Raw genomic sequence first — 25,435 nt, 5'->3', positions numbered from 1 at the left:
ATGCCTCCCAGTCTTTGTGGGATGACCTTATGTAGTAAGTGTCTTGAGGGGTCCAGTGGTGTAGTCTCTTTGTTCACCTGAGCTGGATGATCTAGGAATGCACCTGATGTGCATTGTTTGTGCTCTCCTTTGTCATTAGAATTTGATGGTTAATATCCTATGAATGGGAGGGATCTCCCCTCTGATGTGTTTCCAGTGAGGTTCCACCCCAATGTTATTGTACCAGCTGTCCAGTGTTTGGGAACCCCTTTGCCCAGAAGCTGAGTATGCCTTGAGTCTCACACCTTAATTGACCCTGTTGAGCTATACTTCCTTCCCCCGTGGAACTGGTCCTGCAGGTGTCAGATTCAGGTGCTTGGAGTCCCACTGGCTTTTTCCTCATTGAGCAGTCCTGGATAGTACCTGTGGCAGGAATCCAAACTAACATTTCTCATCAAATTATTCTTGTGAAAGCAGTTTCTGCATGTTTTTCCAGTGTGACTTGTGGCATCATGAAGATCCTTTCTACCCAATATTTATAGTATTAAATAAAGAAGAAATTTCTATATATTTTCAGCATAAATTTTTAGTTTCTGGATATTATGTGCTTTGTCATCCAATTTTTTTTCTCCTCATCAGTGATTTTCATAAGCCATCTTTTAGTCAAATTATCTTTTGACAGCTTCTTCCTATCCACTTCTTCTCAGTCCACAGTGTGGGAAGCTTGGCTTTCCAACCTTGGGGCTCTCTGAAGTCAATCTGGGGCCCAGAAACAGGGCCAGCCTCTGATGGTGTACAGGCCTTCCATAGTTCAATGGCCACAGGCTGATGAGGTATACTATTACAATATAATTGTCTACATTTTTTCCCAACACTGCAATCACATCAGTTCAGTTGTTTTCTCAGAGACCAAGTCTTTAACCTTCCTGAGCCAACTCCTACATCGAAGGGCCGCAAGCTCTGGTATTCTGCCAGAATCAGGAGGGAGCATAAATAGCCTTCACAATATCTTTTCTGCAGCAGCTCCAGATATTTCTAAGAGAGTGCTGGAGGCACTGGGTCTACTGGTAGCTATGTTCTGCCATGCCCCATGGGCTCCAGGGGCCACTGTAGGCTCTGGGGCAATGATTTCCACACAGGGTGTAGACCCCAAGTAGGTGAATGGGCTGGCTAGTATTGCTCAGTTTTTGACCACAGACTCATGAACCAAGAGGTCACTGGTTGGCTTCCTGGTCAGAGCACATGCCAGAGTTGTGAGATTAATCCCCAGTAGGGGATGTACAGGAGGCAGCCTATTGATGTTTCTCTCTCATCTGTATTTCTATCTCCCTCTCCCTTTTCCTTCCTCTCTCTCTCTCAAATTAATAAAAATATTTATTTTAAAAGAAAGTGGGTGAATACCAATATACACAGCCACCGGGTATGAATATGCATAAAAGATCCTAGAAAGTTCCCAACTGGCCAAAACATTCTTCCTACCTTATGATAGGCCTGAAAGAGGCCTGAGAGTAGAATGGTGCTTGACCTATTCCTTTTTTTATTTTTTTTTATTTTTAAAAATATATTTTATTGATTTGTTACAGAGAGGAGGAGAGAGGGATAGAGAGTTAGAAACATCGATGAGAGAGAATCATTGATCAGCTGTTTCTTGCACACCCCCTACTGGGGATGTGCCTGCAACCAAGATACATGCCCTTGATCGGAATCGAACCTGGGACCCTTCAGTCCATAGGCCGATGTTTTATCCACTGAGTCAAACCGGTTTCGGCCTGACCTATTCCTTTAATAGAGACTTGCATCATTTACCAAATCAGATACTGTTCACAAAACAGTATTACCCCATCTTACAACAAAATCATATCTTTGGTAATGTACTTGTTTAGTGCCACTAGTAAAGGGTAAAAGGGTGACACATCTCTTCCATTAGCTTTAATATTTCATCTGTCTTAGGATAGCTTGTGCCAAAGACATGATCAAGCAAACTTATAAAGACAGTTTAAAAATAAGAAATTTACTGAGCACTATTAATTGCTTGATATGGATAATGTATTTATCAATAATATCAATACCCATCAATAATAGAATTGATTGCATATTAAGGCACTGTGTAAAGATCTTTATGTGCATTATTTCATTTAATCTTCACAACACTTCTATGAGGTAGGAATGATTATTATCTCAGTTTTGGAGTAAAGAAACTGAAGGTCAGTGAGATTAATGAAATTTCCCAAAGGAAGCTAGCGGGTAAGTGCTGGAACTAAGTATTAGAACCAGGATTAAAATACAGGCCTGCCTATTCAAACTCCTATCTGGCTCCATAGCCAGCATGTGTTTCTGACAGTTATGCTGTACAAGCCAGTTTGTTGTAGTGAAAAGTCTTTCCTAAAATCATATCAATAAGGCTAGAGTTTTCCAGCAACTGAGATTTCACAATATAATCACATACTGAGGTATAAAAGACTGTGATCTAGCATTTTATCTACAACCCTCAACACTTACCTTTGATTTTGTGTCTAGCAGAACCACACTACTTTTAGTACCCTTGTACCTCATGCTGTTCATGGATTGCTGATGTAAAGCCTACTGTTCTCTTTGCCTCAAATGTCATTCTACCTCCATTATCTGGTAAATTCCTTTAAAATCCAGCTAAAGATATCAACTCTTCCAGTAAACCTTCTTTAACTTTCTCCTGATCATGTTAACCATTCTGCCCTCTGTATTAACCTTTGTATTTTATATAAATATGCATTGTTGACTCATTCATTCAACATGAAATACTATTTTTTCCAGGTATGAGGCTAAATATGAAGAGATAGAGAGTCAAAGAACACTATTACAGAATAAGGGCTGCATACTAAAGCATGTAACTACTAAAGTAGTTTCCACTACCTGGGGAAGGGAGGAATAAGGGTATACTGATTTCAGCACAAAGTTAGGAATCAAAGTTGATCAAAGAGTTGGTGATCCAGTGAAGTATTTATTTGAATCAATGTTTATGCTGTGGAACAGGATGGTATCTGTTCAGCATCTTGGATAAATTTTGAGTCCTTATAGGGAGAGGAGTTAGGAATAACTCTGAATTGTTTGAAAAGGAGATTTGAGATACTTTGGGCACAAGTTTTACTGGCTATAGACCCAGGGAAGGCCATGATCCTCACTTCCACATAGAACCCATCATTGTGGCAGTACCTTGAATAGCAGCTTTTAGCACATTGGCTGGTAGCCCCCTGAGATAGGAATACTGGCATTTTCATAGTGGACCCTAATCAGCAGTAGCAGTGGTAGGGGGTAGTGTGGTATAGTACCTTTAAATGACTTCATGAGCAGAGACCATTAATGTAAGGGAAACATAGCAAGAAGGGAAGAAAAGAGTTGATACTGCATGGACTATGACTGACAGATGGGTTCATGAGCCTATTGAGATACATTTGGGCCTTTCCACTTAGAGCTGGGCAAGAGTATGGATTCTGGACTACTAATATGTATGTCAGTAAACTAAATTATAAGCACGTATTGAGTCCTGGAGACATCTAAGTTACACTTTTTAATTTACTATTAGATAATTGTGTCTTATTCATCTTTATGTCCCAGGACTAAACACAATGCCTGACACAAAGTAACTGCTAACAAAATATTTCTGGATTTATTTAATAAAGGTGTTGGGAGGAGTCAAAGAAGGGAGAGTGGGGAGCATACATGGGATATGTGCCATGTGTTCTGGCCCCTTTTGATTCTGCCAGCATGTGTGCGGAGGTGCTAAGACAAATTCCGTGGCAGTTAGAAAGTGAACTGGCTGTCAAGATGGAGAGGAGGGAACATTTAGTGTTGACCTTCTACAGTCCTGAGGTCCCCAAACTTAAGGGGAACCGGAAATACCAAAGGGTGAGGAGGTACCTACTTACAGGTCAGACGGGAGGAGGAGGACTTTCTTAAAGATGGACCTAGTCAGAGTATCCTAAGGACAGAGCAAAGATCATTCTTTTTATAGAAGGGGTAGGGATAGATATCCATAAATCAAACCCACATGGGAATATTCAAGGTAGAGAAGGGTAGGAAACCCTGGGGATCAAAAGTTATCTTTCTGGGTAGGCAATATTTCCCTCATCCTTGTAGCCTACCCTCCCCACCAACAAACATCCGAGTGCCTCCATGCCACCCCAGATGCGGCAGCAGCATGTGAATCAGACACACACCTACATTCGAATGTTCTGTGGCAGCCTCTGTGGTTTTAGCCTCCTAATGCTGATCTGCGTGTCCTCACTGAACTGGGTGCAGTTCCTGGTGATCAAGAATGGCCTTGAGCTCTACGCAGGACTCTGGATCTCATGCCACCATGAACTGTGCTGGAGCCACACACCAAAGCCACCCTGTGAGTGCCACAAAATTAAATGCCACAGGCCCCACAGTTTCAGAGCTTTCTGCCACATTAGCCTTCACCTTTCTTTCTCCAAGATCTTTTGGCTCTCACATCTCTCTAAGTCTAACATGGATCTCGCCAGATTGTGGATATAGCCATCCTTTTCTTTGTTAGCTTCAGTGTACCCTTTCTCCTTCCTATTGCAGGTTGTTTCCTCTCCCAAATAATGAGTGGACACTCTCTGGAAAGAATCCTTTTGTTTTTTACAAGATGTTATTATGATTGGTATTCTAATGTGGCTTGTATAAATAGAAGAGAAGTGATCGCCTGTAGCTGGGAGGTAATGAAAAGTGTCTCAAACTCAGTCAGATTTTTTTTAAATATATATTTTATTGATTTTTCACAGAGAGGAAGAGAGAGGGATAGAGTTAGAAACATCGATGAGAGAGAATCATCCATCAGCTGCCTCTTGCACACCCCCTACTGAGGATGTGCCCGCAACCAAGGTACATGCCCTTTGACCGGAATCGAACCCAGGACCTTTTAGTCTGCAGGCCGACACTCTATCCACTGAGCCAAACCGGTTTCAGCCTCAGTCAGATTTAACTTTCAAAGTAAACTTGTTTTTCTGCTAAGAGTAGAAGAGAACTTAAATTCTTGTCAGATATGAGTATAACAAATGCCAGCTATTTAGAGTACATTATTAAGGTCAAATTTTATATGAATTTAAGTAAATCTGAAAATGCAACATAAAATATTTTAAAATAAGCTTCTAGGGCTAAAAGTTTTCCAATCAGAACCAAGACTTAGAGGAAAAACATAACTACACTACTTGTTTACTCATCATCCATAAGGGATATTTAACAAAGAAACAGGAATTGTGAAAGAAAACATGCATATATAAAGCATTTATTTCTCCTTCTCAGAGAAGGAGAGGCCCCAAATGCTGGGACTGGGGATGCACCTAGGCCCAACCCTGAGGAGGAGCATAAGTTACTTGGCCATGGGCATGGGCATTTGGAATTAAGGGGAAGACCTTTGGAGGAAACTAAAATCATAGGCAGGCAGACAATCCAGGTGCATCTTCAACTAAAAAGAAAAACTAGAAATTTATTTGCACTAAGTATGAAAGATAAAAGATTAATGGCCTCAATATATTAAAAATATAAAATCATTATTAAGAAAAAGATAAATACACAAATAAATAAATTTTCTGTAAATAGACAATTCACAAAACAGAAAGTACAAAGTGTGTCTAATAAATATAGGAAAAAATATTTTAACCTTAATGAGTAATTAAAGAAAGGCAAATCAAATGGACAATGAGATATTTAAATAGTAAAATACAGCCCTGGCCACTGTGGATCAGTTTGTTGGATCATCACTCTGTGCACCAAAAGGTGGCAGGTTTGATTCCCTGTCATGGCACGTATCTAACAGGTTGTGAGTTCGATCCTGAGTGGGAGCACTTTGGGGAAGCAACCAATCAATGTTTCAATGTTTCTCTCTTACATAGATCTCTCTCTCTCTCTAATTTTTTAAAAAGGTAAAATACAATACTTCACACTTTTACACACACTGTGAACCATGAAAATGGGTATAACTAAAGTAATACGATTAAATGTAACCATAGATTTACACTAATTCAATTTCTAGAAAAATGGAGTAAAAGATAGTTAGGCATAAAAATTAAGTTGCAATTATATTTATGTAACTGTGTTCCCAGATTAAAACTCAGGACTTTAGATTATTATTTAAACTAGAGGCCTGGTGCATGAAATTCATGCACAGGTATGGTCCCTAGGGCTGGCTGGTGATCAGGGCTGATCTGTGGAGTGATCCATATGGTGGTTGGGGCCCCCACTCACACCAGCCTTGGCCTGGCACCGCCCACTCACCTGCTCCACCATCCCACCATAGTCCCATTCTTGTTGGGGTCCATCAGGGCTGGCAGTGCTTCCACTGCTGCCTGCTGCCAGTGCTGCATTGCTGACACCCACCATGTTCCACATTGCCCCCCAGTGGTCAGTGCACATCTAACTCCTGGTTGGTCGAATTCCCACCCATGCATATTAGCCTTTTATTTCATAGAATTTTTAATGAATCAGAATCTTGATATTTTGTAATTTAAAATAGTAAAAGGTTCAATTTTCAGAGCCTTGAATTCACCTGAGTCCAAATGTTAATGGTTTAAAGAAAGTCAATTGAGTCCACTATGTATACAAATACAAGTACCCACACACCCCCTATTTCCAGTGTTAACTAGTCCTAATTCTAGATTCAGTCTGGAACACAGTTCTCAAAAGGAATTTCCAACATGTAATCTGTATGTCCAAGCTTTTGATGAAGACATTCTTACACCCAGGGCCCCAAGAATTGCCACACATCAGCCTATGACAATATGTTTTATTGCCCTAATACATTATTATCCAAATACAAGAACTTTAAACTTTTATTTACTGGATTGCAAGAATTTAGTCTCCACTCACATGGTATCCCCCAGTCATTTCTGAGAGTTCTTCAGGGACTGTCTCACTTGGGCTCAAGAATGTGGGCTCAAGAATTGCCACACAATAAACATCCCCAAGTTGTGTGAGTTTTATTAGGGTGCTCCTAACTGGGTTACCAGAGAACCCAAATACTAAGCAGAGTTTACAGCTTCCTCTCCAGGATATTAGATCCTCCATCCAGGATCTTTTTCAAAACCACTTCCTGAGTGCATTTCCTCTGAGTCTGAGGAAGTGTTGTCTTGTCCTTTTATGCCTGGAATAAGGGCACAATGGCAGTAATGTGGAGGTTTAGATTTGGCTAAATAAGTGGGCTAATTCCCCAGCTTGTCTTCAGCAATATCATCTTCATCCTCAATATCCACACCCCACATCCTCCCACTCAATCTAACTCAAGCATGTCAGATTTGTGGCCCACAACAAATATTTTTGCAGCCCAGCTAATATAACAAATTGTAAGAAATGTTTTAATAAAAATTTCATAACTTAATTTTTACAATATCCTGTTATACATAATTATTAATAGTTAATTATTAATAATTATGTATAACAGGATATTGTTATACATATGACTGATTACTATAGTCATGTTGCTTTCATTTCCCTTACACACAGGCACACCATTTCTCTCCACTAATACTAGCAGCCAATATTTTAGCAGCTGATTGCCATGTCAGTCTTGTACTGACTTGTTTGGTGTGTGCAACAAGAAATATTTCACTTTTGGCCAAAACCGGTTTGGCTCAATGGATAGAGCGTCGGCTTGGGGACTGAAGGGTCCCGGGTTCGATTCCGGTCAAGGGCATGTACCTTGGTTGCGGGCATATCCCCAGTAGGGGGTGTGCAGGAGGCAGCTGATTGATGTTTCTCTCTCATCGACATTTCTAGCTCTCTATCCCTCTCTCTTCCTCTCTGTAAAAAAATCAATAAAATATATTTTTTTAAAAAGGAAATATTTCACTTTTGGAGAACAAGAAAAATGGGTTTATTTGTGTTACGCTTATTGGTTTGTGCAGTTATTCAGTGTCTGGTAAGTTAATGTTCAAGAAAAAAATAATTTTTATTAAAATGTTCTATTATTTTATGTTAATGACTACTCATTTATTTCAGCCTTTTTATTCTGCATGTCTGCAAACGAAATAAACCTACGTTTCTATGAAAATGGAAGCTTTTGTGTTTTTGCGGCCCACATAAACATAAAACCTTATTTATATGGTCCGTGTTAGTCTTTGAGTTTGACATGCTTGGGCTCCTTTATAGTTAAAAAGGGCTAGATTTTTTTTTTTTTTTAACACTGCATCTCTAGCCTGGCTTTGATTTTTGCTAAAGGACATAGGGTTTGGTGAGTGAGTCCACTACCAAATCTCTTTGGAATCACCGAATAGCAGGTGCTGTCTTCTCTCTTCTGCTTCTTCCTTCTAATGACATTTGGATTCCCCACTGCTTCCTTTCAGGGAGTCACTAGCTATAAAGGAAAATAAAATTTATTGTTAACTGAGCCTATTTGTTCATAAGAGTGGGGGGCTTATAAACTAAAACCTTCTGGCAAAGTTTTACTTTCACAACAGTAGAAAGAGATTCTGCCCATCAGTTACATACCACCAAATGGTAAGAGTTTTCAATTCACTGAAAAACACTATTATTTTTTGGTTGGGCAGTGTCCCTTCCAGCCTTGGTAGCTTTTACATCCTACCTGATGGTGCCCTGAAGTATAGATTCACTGATTAGGATGATCCCGACAACATCAGCAAGGATCCTACCAAGTTTTAAAAATATTTTAAATTCTTTCTCTTCAAATTAAAAGTGACATTCCCTCTCTTCCAAGGGTATTAGCTTCATTGTCTTCAGTAAACTGAGAGGCTTGCCTTGTTATTCCTATAACCAAAGTCCACATCATAGCATATCATTAATGAAAGCTTCAGAAATGTTTGGATATATGTGACCTATTGTAAATAGTGTTCCTTGTATCTAGGGCATTTCTTTCTCCCTGGACTAAGGCTTCTTACTGTTATGAACAAGTAGGGCCTTTTGTAATTTAGGTTCTAAGATTTTTGAAACTTTGATGGGTAAGCTGCTGTGAAAACTGTCATTTAAAACTGAAATAGGTTTTGGCCTTACAGGAGGTTGAGGTTTACATTCAGTTTTGGGACCTTTGTTTTGTTAAATGAATTTAAAAAATAAGTAATGCAGTTGTTTTAAACTCTCAATGTAAGTGTTTCATTTGATTAGGAAATTTGTTATGTATGACTATGACTAGTAGACTTGAGTCCTTTGAGCAGTTAGACTGTTCTATGATAAAATCTTTAGTTATTCCTTTGGAGTTGTGAGTGATTTTGTTTATGTAGTTTTCAGGAGATGAGCAGCTAAGACAGAGAAATTGTAAGAAGAACATGAAGGCACAGTCTTCCCCTCAGGGTAGAAGAAAGGCTGAACTGTAATATACCTTAGACAGGAGCTGGGATGGATATTTTATACAGTGTGTTTTTGCATTTTAAATATTAGAACCAGTTTTAACTAGCATAAGTTAAAGAGCAACTTATTTATGAAGACTCAAAAGAACCTCATAGTCTTCAAAGGCAGGAAGTTTGCTGGACCTTGGGGATTTCAGAGGAGACTGGGATCAAGCCCACGAGTCACTCGTTATCTCTAGAGTTGCTTTGTCACTCATCTTTGTTTATGCTTTGTTTTATATCTACTTTTTTCCTCATTTATTGGGAATGTGTAAGTGCCCAAAAAGTATATTCTAGGCTAGCTTTATATATTCTTTTTTAAAAAAAATAAATCTTTATTGTTCATATTATTATAAATGTTCCTCATTTTTTCCCCTCCATTGCTCCCCTCCACCAGGTTCCCACCCCACCCTCTGCCCTTTCCCCACTCCCCATTGTCCTCATCCATAGGTGCACAGTTTATGTTCAATCTCTTCCCACACCCCCCACTTCCCTTTTCCCCCTGAGAATCATCAGTTCACTCCCCGTCCATACCTCTGATTCTATTATATTCACCAGTTAATATTGTTCATTATGTTTTTTGCTTCCCTTGATTTTTAGATTCACTTGTTGATAGCTACATATTTGTTGTTCATAATTTTTATCTTTATTTTCTTCCTCTTACTAAAGAACCCCCTTCAGCAATTCATATAATTCTGGTTTGGCGGTGATGAACACCTTTAGCTTTTTTTTATTTGTGAAGCTCTTTATATGGTCTTTGATTCTGAGTGATAGCTTTGCTGGGTAGAGTATTTTTGGCTGTAGATTCTTGTTATTCATCATCTTGAATATTTCTTGCCATTCCCGTCTGGCCTGTATGGTTTCTGTTGAGAAATCAGCTGACAATTGTATGGGTGCTCCTTTATAGGTAACTACCTGTTTTGCTCTTGCTGCTTTTAATATTCTCTCTTTGTCTTTTGCTCTTGGCATTTTAATTATGATGTGTCTTGGTGTGGTCCTCTTTGGATTCCTTTTGTTTGGGGTTGTGTGTGCTTCCTGGACTTATAAGTCTATTTCTTTCTCCAGGTGAGGGAAGTTTTCTGTCAGTATTTCTTTCAGTATGTTTTTGGTATCTTGCTCTCTCTCTTCTTCTGAGACCCCCATAATTCTGATGTTGGTTCACTTGAAGTTGTCCCAGAGGTTTCTTACATTGTCTTCAACTTTCTGGATTTTCTTGCCTTCTTACTTCTGCGGAGGAGTGTCTTCTGACTCTTTATGTTCCAAATCTTTGACTTGATTCTTGCAATCTTCCATTCTGTTTTTAGGACTCTGAATAATATTTTTTATTTCAGACAATGTATTCTTTATTTATAGTTGATCCCTTATTATTTCTAGTTGATCCCTTTTCATATCCTCATAGGTCTTGTTTATTTTATTGGCCTTTTCTAGGAAATTCTTGAAAAACCTTATAAGTGTGGTTTTGAACTCTATATCCAGTCGCTTTTTGTCCTCCATTTCTTTCGTTTGTGATCTGTTTCCTTGTTTCGCTGCTTCCCTGGTTGGTAGGGTGGCTAAGGTGTCCTATATTGTTCTGTGGGTCAGTCTCCCAGTTACCTGAGGTGGACACTCTTGGTGCCCCCTTTTGTGGACTGTGTGTACAGCCTTATTGTAGTTGAGTCTTGATTGTTGTTGGTATCACTGGGAGGAACTGACCTCCAGGCCAATTGGCTGTGAGGATCAGCTGTGTCTATGCTAGGAGACAGTCTTATTTGACTAGACTTGGAAATTTTCAAAAGCCTCTGTGCTCAGCTTGGATGGGGTGGAGTTTCAGTGTGGAGCCTACAGCCTTGGCTCCAGTCAACAGTCTGTTCTCTGCACGCAATGTGTGCGCCTCCGGGATTTCCTTTTGCCGCTCCCCTGAGTTTCCACCTTATAGCACAGACTCGCTCTGTAAGAGCCTGGGTCCCTAGGGTCTAGCTCAGAACTGGGGTTCAGTGCTATCGGAAGTGGGGCTCAGCACAGTCTGGAGTTTTTATGTCCTTCCCGCTAGGGAACGCCAGCCAGGCACTCAGCTGCCCCTCCTCTCAGGCCCCTTCCTCTCCCCACGTACACACCATGTCTCCATACCTTAGGCTTTTACAGCTCCTCTGATTTTCCTTCTGGTTTTCTCTTTCCTTCTAGTTGTAGAATTTCCAGTCAGTCAACTTTCCTGTAGTTCTGGATAACGTCCTTTTGTATTTTAGTTGTATTTTTTTGAAATTGTTGTGTGAGGCTGCAGTTAGGCATTTACCTATGTCGCCATCTTGGTTTCTCTCTAGCTTTATTATTCTTGGTTGAATCAAGCAAAATATAAAATTAGCATTAATCAGTCCCAAATCCAAATTTTGAACTATAATAATCAAATTGGTCCAACATGGGTCAGATCCCCTTCCTTGTTATAATTAACTATAGTCAGGGGGCTACTAGGGCCCAGGGGAGGATGAATGCTAAAGATACCTACCACTGAGCTTTATGCAGATCAATATGGGCTGGTGGTTCTCACCAGCTGCATAGACTGATAATTCTAAGTAATCCAGTTCTTAGAAAATGTGCTGCTTTGGGGTAATTGTTTTAATGTCGCTAACTTGCAGAGCAACTCACTTCTGTGAGTAGGAGTGTGGTGTCTCTTTGTGGACATAAATAGCTATTATTCATGGTGTTGGTAAATCATAAGTTCTAGAAAACAAAATATTTAGAGGCAGATCTTAGACTGGGATAATCATGGTACATAATTTTGTGTCTCTGGGTCACTTGCAAGCTGGATTGGAATTCTTAAGCATAGAAGTGCTTAGAGAATTTTCAATGGAAGAGATGAGATGGGCCCTACTACCTTGAAACTGGAAAGACACTAGATAAGGAGGCACCCTACAAAGCATGTTGAAATCACTGTATCTGTGGTATCTCAGAAAAACTATATAAACTTGCAATTATAAGTTATCCTCTATTTCTTTTCTCTTTTTTTTTTTTCAGTTTTATAACTTTATTCAACAATCAGCAGTGAGTTCTCATACACATTATCTGTGAATTTTTGAAAATGGGGCAAGTATATAGGATCAATTTACAGAGCTTGTTTGGTGAATCTTTATCCTCATTACATTTTCTGGACAACCACACCCCACATGGTATGGGTCATTCCTTATTCCTTTGGCCCAGACAGATTTGTTGAGCCTGGTGTCAATGAACACGTTTGGAATTCCCATCTCCTTCCTGGAAAATATCCTGATTTCTTTGAGCATCTGAGGGACATGCTTCTTGAAAGCCAATCCAAGGATGTGCTTGTGAATGTTAGTGGTATATTCTTTGGTCACTACCTTGTTGATGGCAGAACAGCCATTATTCTCACCTTTTTTGTAGGAGCCATTCTGCCAGGCCCAGGTTGGAAAGGTTAGCCTCTGTTTCCTAAAAAATTGCTGCAAAGTCAAGAAGGATCTGTTGCATATCAGGAATGTGGTAACAAAAAGTAAGGTTTAGCATGCCCCCCTTTCTCTCTTACCAACATCCTATTTGAAGTAACAAGGATCTGGAGCCAAGAGAAGAGGGGAGAGGAATATGTGGAACTTGAGTAAGGGCTTTGGAGCAAAAGAACTTTAGCAGACCTCTCTTTGAACAAAGGTGATATAGGACCTTGAGGGAATTTCAAGAGGGTAAAAAGGGAGATATTTTGGGAGTGTTAAGTCCTTGCAATCCAGTAAACTGAGGGCATGAAATTATTAGAATATAGGAATTAAAGTAGATGTGACTTCATTTTGTAATCACTGGCTGACAAGGCCTATATATATATCTGATAAATTTGAAAGAGAAAAAAATAGAAACATACCCCAACAATGGTTTATCATTAAACAAAGTACAACATACTATTTTGTAGCCATTAAAAATTATATTAACAATGTGATATGGGAAAATTGTTACCATATAATCTCAAGGGGAAAATTACATGATGTTGAGTATTATATCTACTATGTATAGAAGACAGAAAAATACTAGAAAGAAATAAAACAAAATACAGTGGTTGTTGCCTCTGGGTCATGGGATTGTGGCTCATTTTCTTCCTCTTTTTTATAGTATTTCCAATCCCTATTTTAGAATTAGAATTGGGAACAAGAAAAATATTTTAATTTGTTTGTGATGTTAAAGTCATACTTCTTTTAAAAAATCTTTATAAATTTATTTCAGAGAGGAAGGAAAAGAGAGAAACATCAATGATGAGAGAAAATCATTGAATGGCTGCCTCCTGCACACACCATACTGGGGATTGAGCCCGCAACCTGGGCATGTGCTCTTAGCTGGAATCAAACCTGGGACCCTTCCGTCCGAAGGCTGACACTCTATCTACTGAGCCAAACTGGCTAGGGCAAGTCATACTTCTTATTAGATAGTTCACATCTAGGTTAATGTGTTAATATTCTCAGAACTATTTGTATATTATTTTTAGTTTTGCAATGAAGGCTTTTCTTTCATAGTAAAAACATTCTAATTATAGTATCATTGAAGAGCTGAGCAAGAAGATCTTTATTAATTCTCTGGATGCCACATAGCAAGCTTAGTTTCATTTCCTTAGTCCTCACTTCCTTCTTAAAGACTCTTATCTGGTTTTCTTGAGAGATATTTCCCACTGAGAAGGAACCTCTCAGTAACCAAGTAACCAAGCCTTTACTTTCTACTTCTCATTGGCAGATTACCTCCAATATTCCAAGGCCTTCTTCCTAATCTCTGTCCTCACCATACTCATTGGTGTTGGCTTGATCTTAAGTTCTTGCCTCCCTAGAAGAGGAAGCATGACCACCAACTTGGATCTGAAGGTATCCATGCTCAGCTTCATCTCAGGTACAACCATAGACTGGCAGGATGATGCCAGGGTAAAATTGTCAAGGGAACAAAATTTCTCTATGGGGTTTTCATCCTCTTTTTCTTGTCCCTTTTCTCTTTTTCAATATTACATCAAGTTACCAGCTACTTGCCCTGTATTATTATATAAAGCACATTTTTAGTGAAATGCCAGGAGAGAAGTAGAAGCCCTTTTTTCTCTCCATCCTGGTCAATCCCCAAATTTTGATCCTGCCATACAAATGGCATCTGGAAGCAGAAGAAGAGTTGGGGGTGGTAGTCAAGGCAGACTGAAGACACTGATGGGTTTTGACATCTTTTCTTCTGATCCTAGCCATCTGCTTGCTCTTCTGCCTCATCCTATTTCTGGCACAGGTTCACTGGCACACCAGGGATGCCATGGAGTCAAACCTCCTGTGGACCTATTATCTTAATTGGTGGAGTGACTTCTTATATATGTTTGCTGGTGAGTCAGTCCCCTGCCTTATCCCCAGAAAGATGGAAGGGGAATACGCTTCTTGAAAGAGAGGTGGAATCTAGGAAAAATAAAAGCACTGACTATTCCTATTTAGAGCAGTATGGTATGAAATTAAAAATTTAGAATTAGTAATCTGTCCTACCACTAAATGAGCGTAGACAGGTTGAGTGACTTTCTATAACCACACAGAAAGCAGTTGAACTATGATTTGATTCCAGGAGGTTCAAGCTTTGTCCTAACCATGTGAAAATACTATAATGGAATGAGAACATAGGACTGTAAAGTAATTCTGCTGAGGGAAAGGAGGTTTGGTTTCACTGAAAAGAGGTCCTTTGAACTAAGGATTTAAAGGATGAGTATGAATTTTATAAGTCAAAAGACCATGTGTCTATTGTAACTCATCTCAAATTCTTCTCTTCCCACAGGGATCATCTCCTTCCTCAACTACATAACATTCAGATCTCCTCCCCTTGATCAAAATGTCACTGTGATTCCCACAGAGAGGTCAAGGCTGGGGATTGGTCCAGTGACTACAGTATCACCTGCAAAAGAAGAAGAGTCAAGGTCTGAGATGGAATCTCCAAGTGATGAAGAGGAAAAACTATCAAATTCAGAACTACCAAATGCAGAACTATCAAATGCAGAAATGTGATGGTGATAGGAAAACTCAATTACTGCTTGTCTTAAAAATAGGGGAGAAATTACTAAGTTGGAAATGATTGTGTAGACTCTTAAAAAAATCTCTCTTAATATCATGTCCATATTACTGAAGGAGACAGCATTAAAACTGATGAAGTGTCCTTTGTATGCATTAGACCCAAAATATGTATGCTAATCAAAAGAAAGTACAGTAATGAAATCTCATTAAGAAAAAATATATATAAGAAAACATCAGTGTTTAGGGTCATGAATGAAAGAAACTAGCAATAGATGCAGTGTGTGGATCAGAGATATCTTTGGGCATCAGTGGTATCATGGACCAAAGTGGGCAATGGAGTAAAATGTCATCTAATTCTGTTTGAAAATCTCATTATTTGTGGCTGTGAGCATGGATGGAGGTACTTAGACAATATTGTTCAGTTTGAACTGGAGATAGCTACCAGAAATGGAATGAAGACCAATGGAAATAATACCTATCACCCAAAGGTGTTGGGAGGTGCTGGGGGGTGGGGATTCTGGGTGAATCCATGGGGTCCCATTTCCTATAAGAATTGGACATTTTAAACCCTTACAGAATACTATATGAGCCCATTGCTTCTCCCTAAGCTGGAAGATACCTTAATCAGACATATACAAACTCTCTGAAATTCTACACAAAACTTGTGTTTGCACTTTTCTGTGAAAAGAGTCATAGCCTCTGTTAGATCCTTTACAACCCTGTGACTCTTTTGATTCCTTAATCATCAAATATGTTTCACTGAGCCAAATGACGCTAAAGGTCTTAAGATCTTTCTTTAGCCTGATCATATGTGGACCAAGTTGAAAGACTTTATCTTGTTTTATATATCCTGTAAGATTAAGGAAATGGTGGCAGAGGGATTCCAGAAATCACATAGGTTTTTTTCTAATTCTCACTGGAGAATATGCTTTTTATTGATTTCAGAGAGATGAAGGAGAGAGAGAGAGAGAGATATGTGAGAAACATCAATTAGTTACCTCCCATATTTGCCCCGACCAGGGATTAAACCTGCAATCTAGGTATGTACCTGATTGAGCCACCCGGCCAGGGAAATCACATAGTTTTTAAAAATATAGTTTTATTGATTTTAGAGAGGAAGGAAGAGGGAGAGAGAGATAGAAATATCAATGATGACAAAAATCATTGATGGGGTCCTTCACGCCTCACACTGGGGATCGAGCTCGCAACCCAGGCATGTGCCCTGACTGGGAATTGAACTTTGATCTCCTTGTTCATAGGTGGACACTCAGCCATGAGCCATACCAGCTGGGCCACATAGATTTTTTTTTTTTTTTGGCATTTTCTTTTCTTTTCTTTTCTTTTTAAATTGACATTTTACAGAGAGGGATAGAGAGTTAGAAACATCGATGAAAGAGAATCATTGATCAGCTGCCTCCTGCACACCCCCCACTGGGGATGTGCCCACAACCAAAGTACATGCCCTTGACCAGAATCGAACCTAGGACCTTTCAGTCTGCAGGCCGACATTCTATCCACTGAGCCAAATCAGTTTCAGCTTTTTTTTTTTTTTTTGCATTTTTAATTTAGGTTTGTTTTAAGTTTAATGTTAATTCCATGCTATGTTTCAGTAAGAACAATACAGATTCTGTATCTGTGGCTCCAGTCAGATATCCAGTAGTACAAATTAGCTTCAAGTTACACACACTGAACAAAAGAGGTTGAGCGAGTGAAGGAGGAAGAGGCCAGGGAGAGGGAAGGAGAAGAAACAAAGAATTGAACACGCAAGCAGACTTTTCCATACCATCTTCAATGCTAACCTGCTTCAGAGGGAGAGTAAAAGTAGGCAAGAATGAGCAGCCACGGATTGTTGAACTGTTACCAGCACCATGCTTTTCATCAGAGTTTGAATACTTTTTACAGCAAAACCATTACAACAAATTCCCCAAACAACCTTTAACCACCTCAAGCTAACACCCAATTAATCTTAAACATTGGTATAAAATTCAATTTAAACAATTAGAAAAGGGAAAAATGATACCACATATGCCACTATAGTGTGATTAACCTCTCTCTTAGATGCTTGCTTCACTTAGAAGTCTAATGGCTTTCAAATGTAATTTCCATTTCTAATGGTGACCTTGCCACATCCGGCAGGAGACAATACAGTAATGCTGAAAAAGCCTCTATACAGTCCTGTTAGTGTCTTAAAGAACCTAAAAGCTGGGACCAGTAAAATCCACAGAAATTCACTCTTGCCTTTAAAAACTTTTGAAAACTGTATTAAAAAAACAAACAAACAAACAACAACAACAACAAAAACCAACAACAAAAAAACCAACAGGGCAGGAACCTAAATTCTGAGACCAAATGTAAAAGTCAGATTTGGTGGTTCTCAGTGACAATGGGGGAATTTCCAAGAGGGGGTACAATGGGAAGGAGTGGGGTGGTCAGAGATGATTTCTCTTGTTGGCTTTTATGTCTCACTGACTTTCATCTTCCACATCCTGCAGTGCTTTTTTATTCTGCTCTTCACCATCACCCTGCATGTCTGAAGACCACAGTGACAGATATCACATAACAACTGCATGATAAGTGTAGAGTCCTTATAGCTTTCTTCACTCAGTGTATCCAGTCCTGCAATTGCATCATCAAAAGCTGCTTTTGCCAACCTTCAGGCACTGTCAGGGGAATTAAGAATTTCATAGTAGAATATGGAGAAATTGAGAGCAAGACCTAAGTGAATAGGATGTGTTGGTGGAAGTTCTGTCACTGCAATATCACTAGCAGCTTTGTAAGCCTCTAGGCTGTTCTCTGCAGCCTCCTTCCTGTCATTTCCTGTACCAAATTCGGCCAGATACCTTTGGTAGTCCCCTTTCATTTTATAATAGAAAATCTTGGACTCACCAGTGTTAGCTGCTGGAATAAGGTGTTTGTCTAGTACATCCAGAATGTCACAACTGATTAACTTTAGTTCAGTCTCAACCATTTGCCGATACTCCCGAATCATGTTTAGTTTGTCTTCTCCTCCCTTGTTTTCTTCTTTCTGTTCAATGCTGCTGATTATTCTCCAGGAAGCTCTTCTAGCTCCAATCACATTTTTATATACAACAGATCTGAGGTTTTTTTTTCCTCAACTGTCAACTCCACATCCATCCCTGCTACTTTCTTCATTGATTCCACCATTTCGTCCTATCGCTCAGCCTGCTCGGCCAGCTTCGCCTGGTACACCAGATCCTCTGGATCATCCATAGCGGCAGCAGCTCCGGCAGGGTCTGTGCGATGGATGGAAGCGGATAGCATCTCCGACTCTCTCCCACATAGATCTTTTGATGGCTACATATTTCTGTCATAACCAGGCCAAATTCCAGGCAGAAGACTCCTTTATTTTTTTAGTAGCTACCACTACTACTATATTGATTGAGGTCCATTCTTCTCGTCCCCAAGCCTGGCAATGGAATTAACTACAGTGCCCAGCCCCTTGCTGTTCTTAAAGATAAACCCTTGGGGTTTTGGGGGGGTTTAAATAAAGATTCACCAGTAACCTTTGTAGAAAACAAACAAAACAAAAATGGAATAATTACATTGTTCTTATAATCTCAGTTGTTATAATCTGATCAATAATTCTTAAACATTTCCAGATAGTAACTGGAAGCTCAATATATTAATACCATAGGCTTTTATTTTTAAGGGTAAGAGTTTAGCAGCACATGCATGGGTGCACCCACTCACAGAGACACACATACAAACATATATATGCACACACCTAATTTTGACTCTGGTTGTAAAACCCTTCTCCCCATGTTGGCTCCTCCTCATAGCAGGGGATCTTAGTCAGGGCAGAATAGCTGGTGCCTCCTTATTCCAAGTGGCCTCATTTCAGAGTCTCTTCATTCTGTTCCTGAACCTTTGCCTGGCTGTAAGAATAAACATTAGTCAAGTCTAGCTCCCCTTTCTCCCATCACCACTCACACATGAAGTATACCTCACATATTGACTAATTAAGGAGTCATTGGGTTCACAAACCTGCTTTATAGTTCAAATTGCTTGGATACTTTAATTATATGAATAAATTGATAAGAAGCTGAGTACTGATTACTCTTCAGGAAAGGGAAGTTTTAAGTGGTGTGAGGAGAAGGAAGCAGGTCTAAGAGCGGAAGATGCTGGATAATAAAAAAGTAATGATAAAGATTCTGGCTATTAGGGGAGAATAGGCAGTGATTATAACTAAGGTTCAACTTTGCTAACAGAGAACGGCCATATAAGCAGAGACAACCTTTCATTGCTCCTTTAAAAACTGAATGCTCTTTATTTTCTTCATTCTCTCTTTCTTTGCTTGTAGAGAATGCCTTTAAAAGCCTAAGTGGATTTTCAATAAGATAGCTCAGTAAATGACCCTTTGATACATCCCTTTTGCTCCAAACATATTGCATGATAGATGAAGGGATAGGAAGAGAGATTATATTAACTCAAGTCAAAACAAGACAAGCAGTTTCACTGTCTAGAAAAATAACAAAAACTCAAGGCTTTGATTTGAGTTAAGCCATAGATTTAAAGGGCTATAAGTTGAAAAGTAAGCAGAAATGAATAGGAAGACAACTCTTGTGGAGTGAAAAGGACTATCAGTGCTTCTCAAGACATGGACTAAGAGCCAGATTCACAGCTGTAGCTCAAGCTAAGGACTTATGAAAAGAAATAAACAAAAACTACTGCCAAGCACCGACTGGGGTTATTTGGAACCACAGACCCAAAGCAGTAAACGGAGACAGGCAACCAATTTATTCACTAGCTGGATCAATGGCCTTCCCTGATAGCATAACAACAGGAAATATGAAATACCATATTTAGAGATCTCACCCTGGGGCCTTTGGCCAAAGTAAGAAAACTCCAAAGTACTGATGGAATGAGCAGAGAGGTAGAAAAGGAAACAAACAAAAAAAGGCAACAATAAAAAAAAAATGTTGTACTTACAAACAGGAATTTCAAACATGTAAAAAAAAATGTTCAAAAAAAACCCTCAAAGTCAATAATCATAATATAAATTCATTTCAGATTGTCTGGTGTGTAATATGATAAAGACTTCAAGTATTTCTAGGATACACAGAGATATTATGTAGTTATGGATTACAAAAAAAGGCCAAACACTATGAAATAAAACTAGATAGAAATAAAACAATAACACATTAAATGAAAAAAGGACCAATTAGAAATCATGGGAATAAAAAATATAATTATCCTCATAGATAATATAGTTAATAACCCTATGTAATAAGAGGTAATATGCAAATTGACCATCACTCCAACACATAAGATGGCTGTCCCCATGTGCACACAAGATGACCACCACAAGATGGCAGGCAGGGGAGGGTAGTTGGGAGGGACCAGGACTGCCAGGGAGGGCAGTTGGGGGCAATCAGGCCTGCAGGGGAGGACAGTTGGGGAGCGGGGGGACCAGGCTTGCAGGGGAAGGCAGTTGAGGGCAATCAGGCCAGCAGGGGAGAGCAGTTAGGGGCGACCAGGCTGGCATGGGAGGGCAGTTAGGTGTCAATCAGGCTGGCAGGCAGAGCAGTTAGGGTCAATCAGGCAGGCTAGTAGGTGAGTGGTTGGGAGACAACAATCCTGTATTGTAAGAGTGGTATCTTGGCCTAAATGGGCAGTCAGACATCCCTTGAGGGGGTCCAGGTTGGAGAAGGTGCAGGCTGGGCTGAGGGACACCCCCTCATGCATAAATTTCATGCACCAGGCCTCTAGTATTATAATAACTATGTATGGTGTCAAATGGGTACTAGGCTTATTAGAGTGATCACTTCATAAGTTATATAAATGTTTAAACACTATGCTGTTATACTTAAAATTAATACTATATTGTATGTCAGCTGTAATTGAAAAAAAATTAAGAATATATAGCCATTGAGCCCTAGCTGGTTTGGCTAAGTGGATAGAGCATTGGCCTGCAGACTGATGGGTCCCCAGTTTGATTTCAGTCTAGGACACATGCTAGGTTGCAGGCTCAATTCCCAGTAGGGGGTGTGCAGAGGCAGCTCTAACTCTCTCTCCCTTTCTCTCTGAAATCAATAAAAATATATTTTAAAATATATATACTAGGATGTTTCAGTAAATTTCAAGAATATCAATCAGCCCCTGTTTCCTGCCACAAAAAAATTAAATTAGAATTCTATAAAAAGAAAATAATTTAAAACTTCATTATACTTTTGAAAACCTTAAAAATTTTCCCTAAAATTCCTGGGTGAAAAGGAAACCACAATGGAAATGAACAAATATTTAGATCTGAACAACAATGAAAGAATTATTACAATCAAAACCAATAGAAAGAATGATGTCAGAGGAATGGTGGCATAAGGGCATGTCTTTTCCTCTCCCCCTGACATTTCAACAAGTTAACCATCTGTAATTCAAAAAAGAAGTCCCTGCTCAACACAGATGCACACTTGAGAGGCAAGCATACTGAAACACCTAAGGTGGGCTTCCTGGGATAAACTAGGAGACAAGAAAGGAGGGAAACTAGGATATGCATCTGCACAGCTCAGAACTCAGAAAGGGGAGAAGGCCAGCTTCAGTAGCAGGTACTTCCCTCTGTCAGCCAGGAGGAACTGAGAACTGTGGGGGGCAGCCCAGAAGATTGTCAGGGCAATCTGCTAGCTGAAAGCTGTGAGCTGCCAGTGCAGGAGAGGACATTGTCTGTCTGAGTTGTGAGGTCCTGCAGGCAATCAACCAGAGACTGCAGTGTCTGTACTGCGGGCACTCTGTGAATAGGGTGAGTAGTCAGCAGACGCCTGCCCTACAGAGCACTGGGAGCTACCTAACAGTTCCCCACTTCTGGGCCTGGAGGTGATCTTTCAGATAAAGAAAGTAAATAACCAGAGCCCTGTCACTGGTTAGACTCCCAAACTCGCCTCCCATTGAGCTTAGAGTTGGCTCTAGAAGTATATTATCTGTAAACCATGAGTTGTTGCAGTAGAATCCCTGTTTCCCTCCGTGACTGAACCCCAGGAGGAGTGTTTGGGCTGGATATCAGGGATCTCCATTTAAGTGAGGGGAAACAAACCCCATCCCTGAGCACTAGAGGCAGTACTGTTCTATAGAAGCCACCAAGTCTTAAAACTGTGAGACTACAAAGGTAAAATCTTGCAATTCAGCACCATCTACTGGAACAGAATAGAAAGACCTCTTTAGAGATAAATGGGAAAACAACAGACAGAAAATGCCATGAACAGCCAGGGTAATGATGATGACCAGAAGGAAAAAGAAAAATCCCCAGAAAGTAGGCTGGAATGCATGGAATTGTGTGATATAAATGACAGAGATTGCAAGATAGCAGTTATGAAAATACTCAATGAGATACAACTGACAGACAATTAAGTGCACTCAGAAAACAAATCAATGAACAAAATGAGTATTTCTCCAAGGAAATAAAACTTTAAAAATGAATATATCAGAATTCCTGGAAATGAAGCAGTCAATTAAGGAGATCAAGAGTAAGCTGGAGAAACCAATATGGCAGCATAGGTAAACACCTAAACTGCTGCCTCAAACAACAATTTCAAAACTACAAGTAAAAGACAAAACGGACATTATCCAAAACCACAGGAAGGTCGGCTAAGTGGAATTTCTACAACTAGAAGGAAAGATAAAAGCACACTGAGACTCAGAGGGACTGCAGGAGGCAGAGGTACTGAGTTGTGCACACAGAGAGGACTGGCAACTGAGTGTGTGGCTGGATTTCTTAAGCGGGAAGGAGACAAAAGCTCCCGACTGTGCTGAACTCTAGTTCCAGGCGAGACTCTGGGGACCCAGACTCATACAGGGTGAAACTGGACTGCCAGGAAAGAAAATCACACTGAGACTCAGAGGAACTGTGGAAGATAGAGATACTGAAGCACACACGCCGAGAGGGTGGGCAACTCAGAATGCGCTGGTGTTCTCAAGCAAGAGGGAGACAAAAGCTCCCGACTATGCTGAATTCCAGTTCTAAGCAAGACTCTGGGGACACAGACCCATTTGGGGAGAAACTGGATTGTATGGCAGAGGGAGGAACTCAAGGGCAACTTTCCCTCATAGGTGCTTGCAGCGATTACCACGGAACACTGAGACATGGGGGTCTATTACAGCAGGACTGATGGGAAACCAATGCTATCTGCTCTTCCCTGAGACTCTGCCCCATCCAAGCTGAGCACAGAGGCTTTTGCAACTCCTGTCTAATAAGGGTGTCTTCCATACAGAAGTTCTCCCAGCATAGACACAGCTGATCCTCACAGCCAATTGGCTTGGAAGTCAATGCCTCCCAGTGATTCCAACAACAGTCAAGGTTTAACTACAACAAGACTGTGCACACAGCCCACAAAGGGGTGCACCAAGAGTATCCACATCATGTAATTTGGGAGGCTGAGCCACTGGGCCCTATAGGACATCTACCACACTCTATCAACTCAGGGAAGCATCCAAAATGTGAAAACAAAGAAACAGATCACAAATGACAGAAATGGAGGAAAGCAAATAACTGGATATAGAGTTCAAAAGCAAGTTATAAGGTTTTTCAAGAATTTTCTAGAAACTGGTGATAAATTTAGTGAGACCCTCAAGGATATGAAAAAGGACCAACAAGAAATCAAACATACACTGACTTAAATAAAAATGATATACAGAGATCCAACAGCAGACTAGAGGATTGCAAGAAACAAGTCAATGATTTGAAATACAAAGAAGCAAAAAAACACCCAACTGGAAAAGAAAAAAGAAAAAGAATCCAAAAATATGAAGATAGTGTAAGGACCCTCTGGGACAACTCCAAGTGTACCAACATCAGAATTATGTGGGTGCCAGAAGGAGAGAGAACGCAAGATACTGAAAACCTATTTGAAGAAATAATAACAGAAAACTTCCCCCACCTGGTGGAAGAAATAGACTTACAAGCAAGGAAGTGCACAGAACCCCAAACAGAAGGAATCCAAAGAAAACCACACCAAGAAACATCATAATTAGAATGCCAAGGGCAGAAGGCAAAGAGAGAATATTAAAAACAGCAAGAGAAAAACAGTTTGTCTCCCCTACAAGGGAATACACATAGGCATGTCAGCTGATTTCTCAACAGAAACTATGCAGGCCAGACGGGAGTGGCAAGAAATTATCAAAGTGATGAATAGCAAGAACCTACAACCAAGATTATTCTACCCAGCAAAGCTATCATTGAGAATTGAAGGTCAGATAAACAGCTTCACAGATAAGAAAAAGCTAAAGGAGTTCATCACCACCAAACCAGTATTATATGAAATGCTGAAAGGTATTCTTTAAGAAGAGGAAGAAGAAGAAAAATGAAAAGATAAAAATTATGAATAACAAATACATATCTATCCTCAAGTGAATCTAAAAATCAAGTGAATAAAAAATCTGATGAACAGAATACACTGGTGAATATAATAATAGAATTAGGGGCATAGAAAGGGAGTGAACTGCCACTTCTCGGGGAGGGGGGAAGGGGTGTGGAGGGTGGCGGAAGAGACTGGATAAAAATCGTATACCTATAGATGAGAACAGTGGTGGGGGTGGGGAGTAAGGGCAGAAGGTGGGGTGGGAACCGGGTTGAGGGAAGCTATGGCGGGGGAGGGGGCGGGGGGGGGGGGCGGCGCGCGCGGAGGGGAAAGAGTAACAATTGTGATCATCTGAATAATAAAGATTCATTAAATTTTTAAAAAAAGTAAGCTGTTGAACATAGAAAAACAGAACCAACCAGGTAGGGGAAAGAACTAGTGATATTGAAGAAAGGAATCAAGAAATGATGGAAGATGGCGGCATAGGTAAACATCTGTACTTGCTGCCTCTCATAATCACATCAAAACTACAACTAGGGATCTTATCTGAGACCTGAAAAAAAAACACAACAATAATTGTGGAGACCACTGAACAGCTTGGGGCCCTGATCGGTGTGGACACGCGGATTCCACAGAAATGTTGAATTTTGCCAGAGATAACGTGGGGTGTCTGGGTACCAGCAGCGCAGGCGGCAGCTGCACAGGCTGTGGCAGAAGAAACTGTAGCAGCAGCTGCTGCAGAGACAAAAGCGCACGCAAGCATGCTGCAAAACCCAGAGGACCGCTGTTGGATCTGGTGTGATCCATGAGAGTGGACAGGGGTCCTCAAGGTTACTAATAGTGGGGTTCTCTAGGGAGC

At 40.1% G+C, this 25,435-nt stretch overlaps 1 protein-coding gene and 1 pseudogene across 2 annotated transcripts; one reads left to right on the top strand and one right to left on the bottom strand.

Moving 5' to 3' along the window:
• Window positions 1-3,780: 3,780 nt before the first annotated feature.
• Window positions 3,781-15,265, top strand: TMEM202 (transmembrane protein 202; the record flags this gene model as incomplete). The annotated part of the gene is made up of 5 exons (XM_084880351.1): window positions 3,781-3,861; window positions 4,093-4,348; window positions 13,986-14,135; window positions 14,470-14,601; window positions 15,039-15,265. 5 exons carry the CDS (start codon window positions 3,781-3,783, stop codon window positions 15,263-15,265), a joined length of 846 nt encoding a protein of 281 aa, XP_084736477.1.
• A 2,293-nt stretch (window positions 15,266-17,558) lies between these two features.
• Window positions 17,559-18,556, bottom strand: LOC311629771 (14-3-3 protein epsilon-like; annotated as a pseudogene). Its single transcript has one exon. The product of its transcript is annotated as a 14-3-3 protein epsilon-like (transcript).
• Window positions 18,557-25,435: the final 6,879 nt, after the last annotated feature.

The sequence above is a fragment of the Pipistrellus hanaki genome (genome assembly GCF_964339955.1).
Source record: "Pipistrellus hanaki genome assembly, chromosome: 1".
NCBI lineage: Eukaryota > Metazoa > Chordata > Mammalia > Chiroptera > Vespertilionidae > Pipistrellus > Pipistrellus hanaki.
The sequence above is the reverse complement of the archived record's forward strand: the minus strand, read 5'-3'. Positions and strand labels throughout refer to the sequence as shown.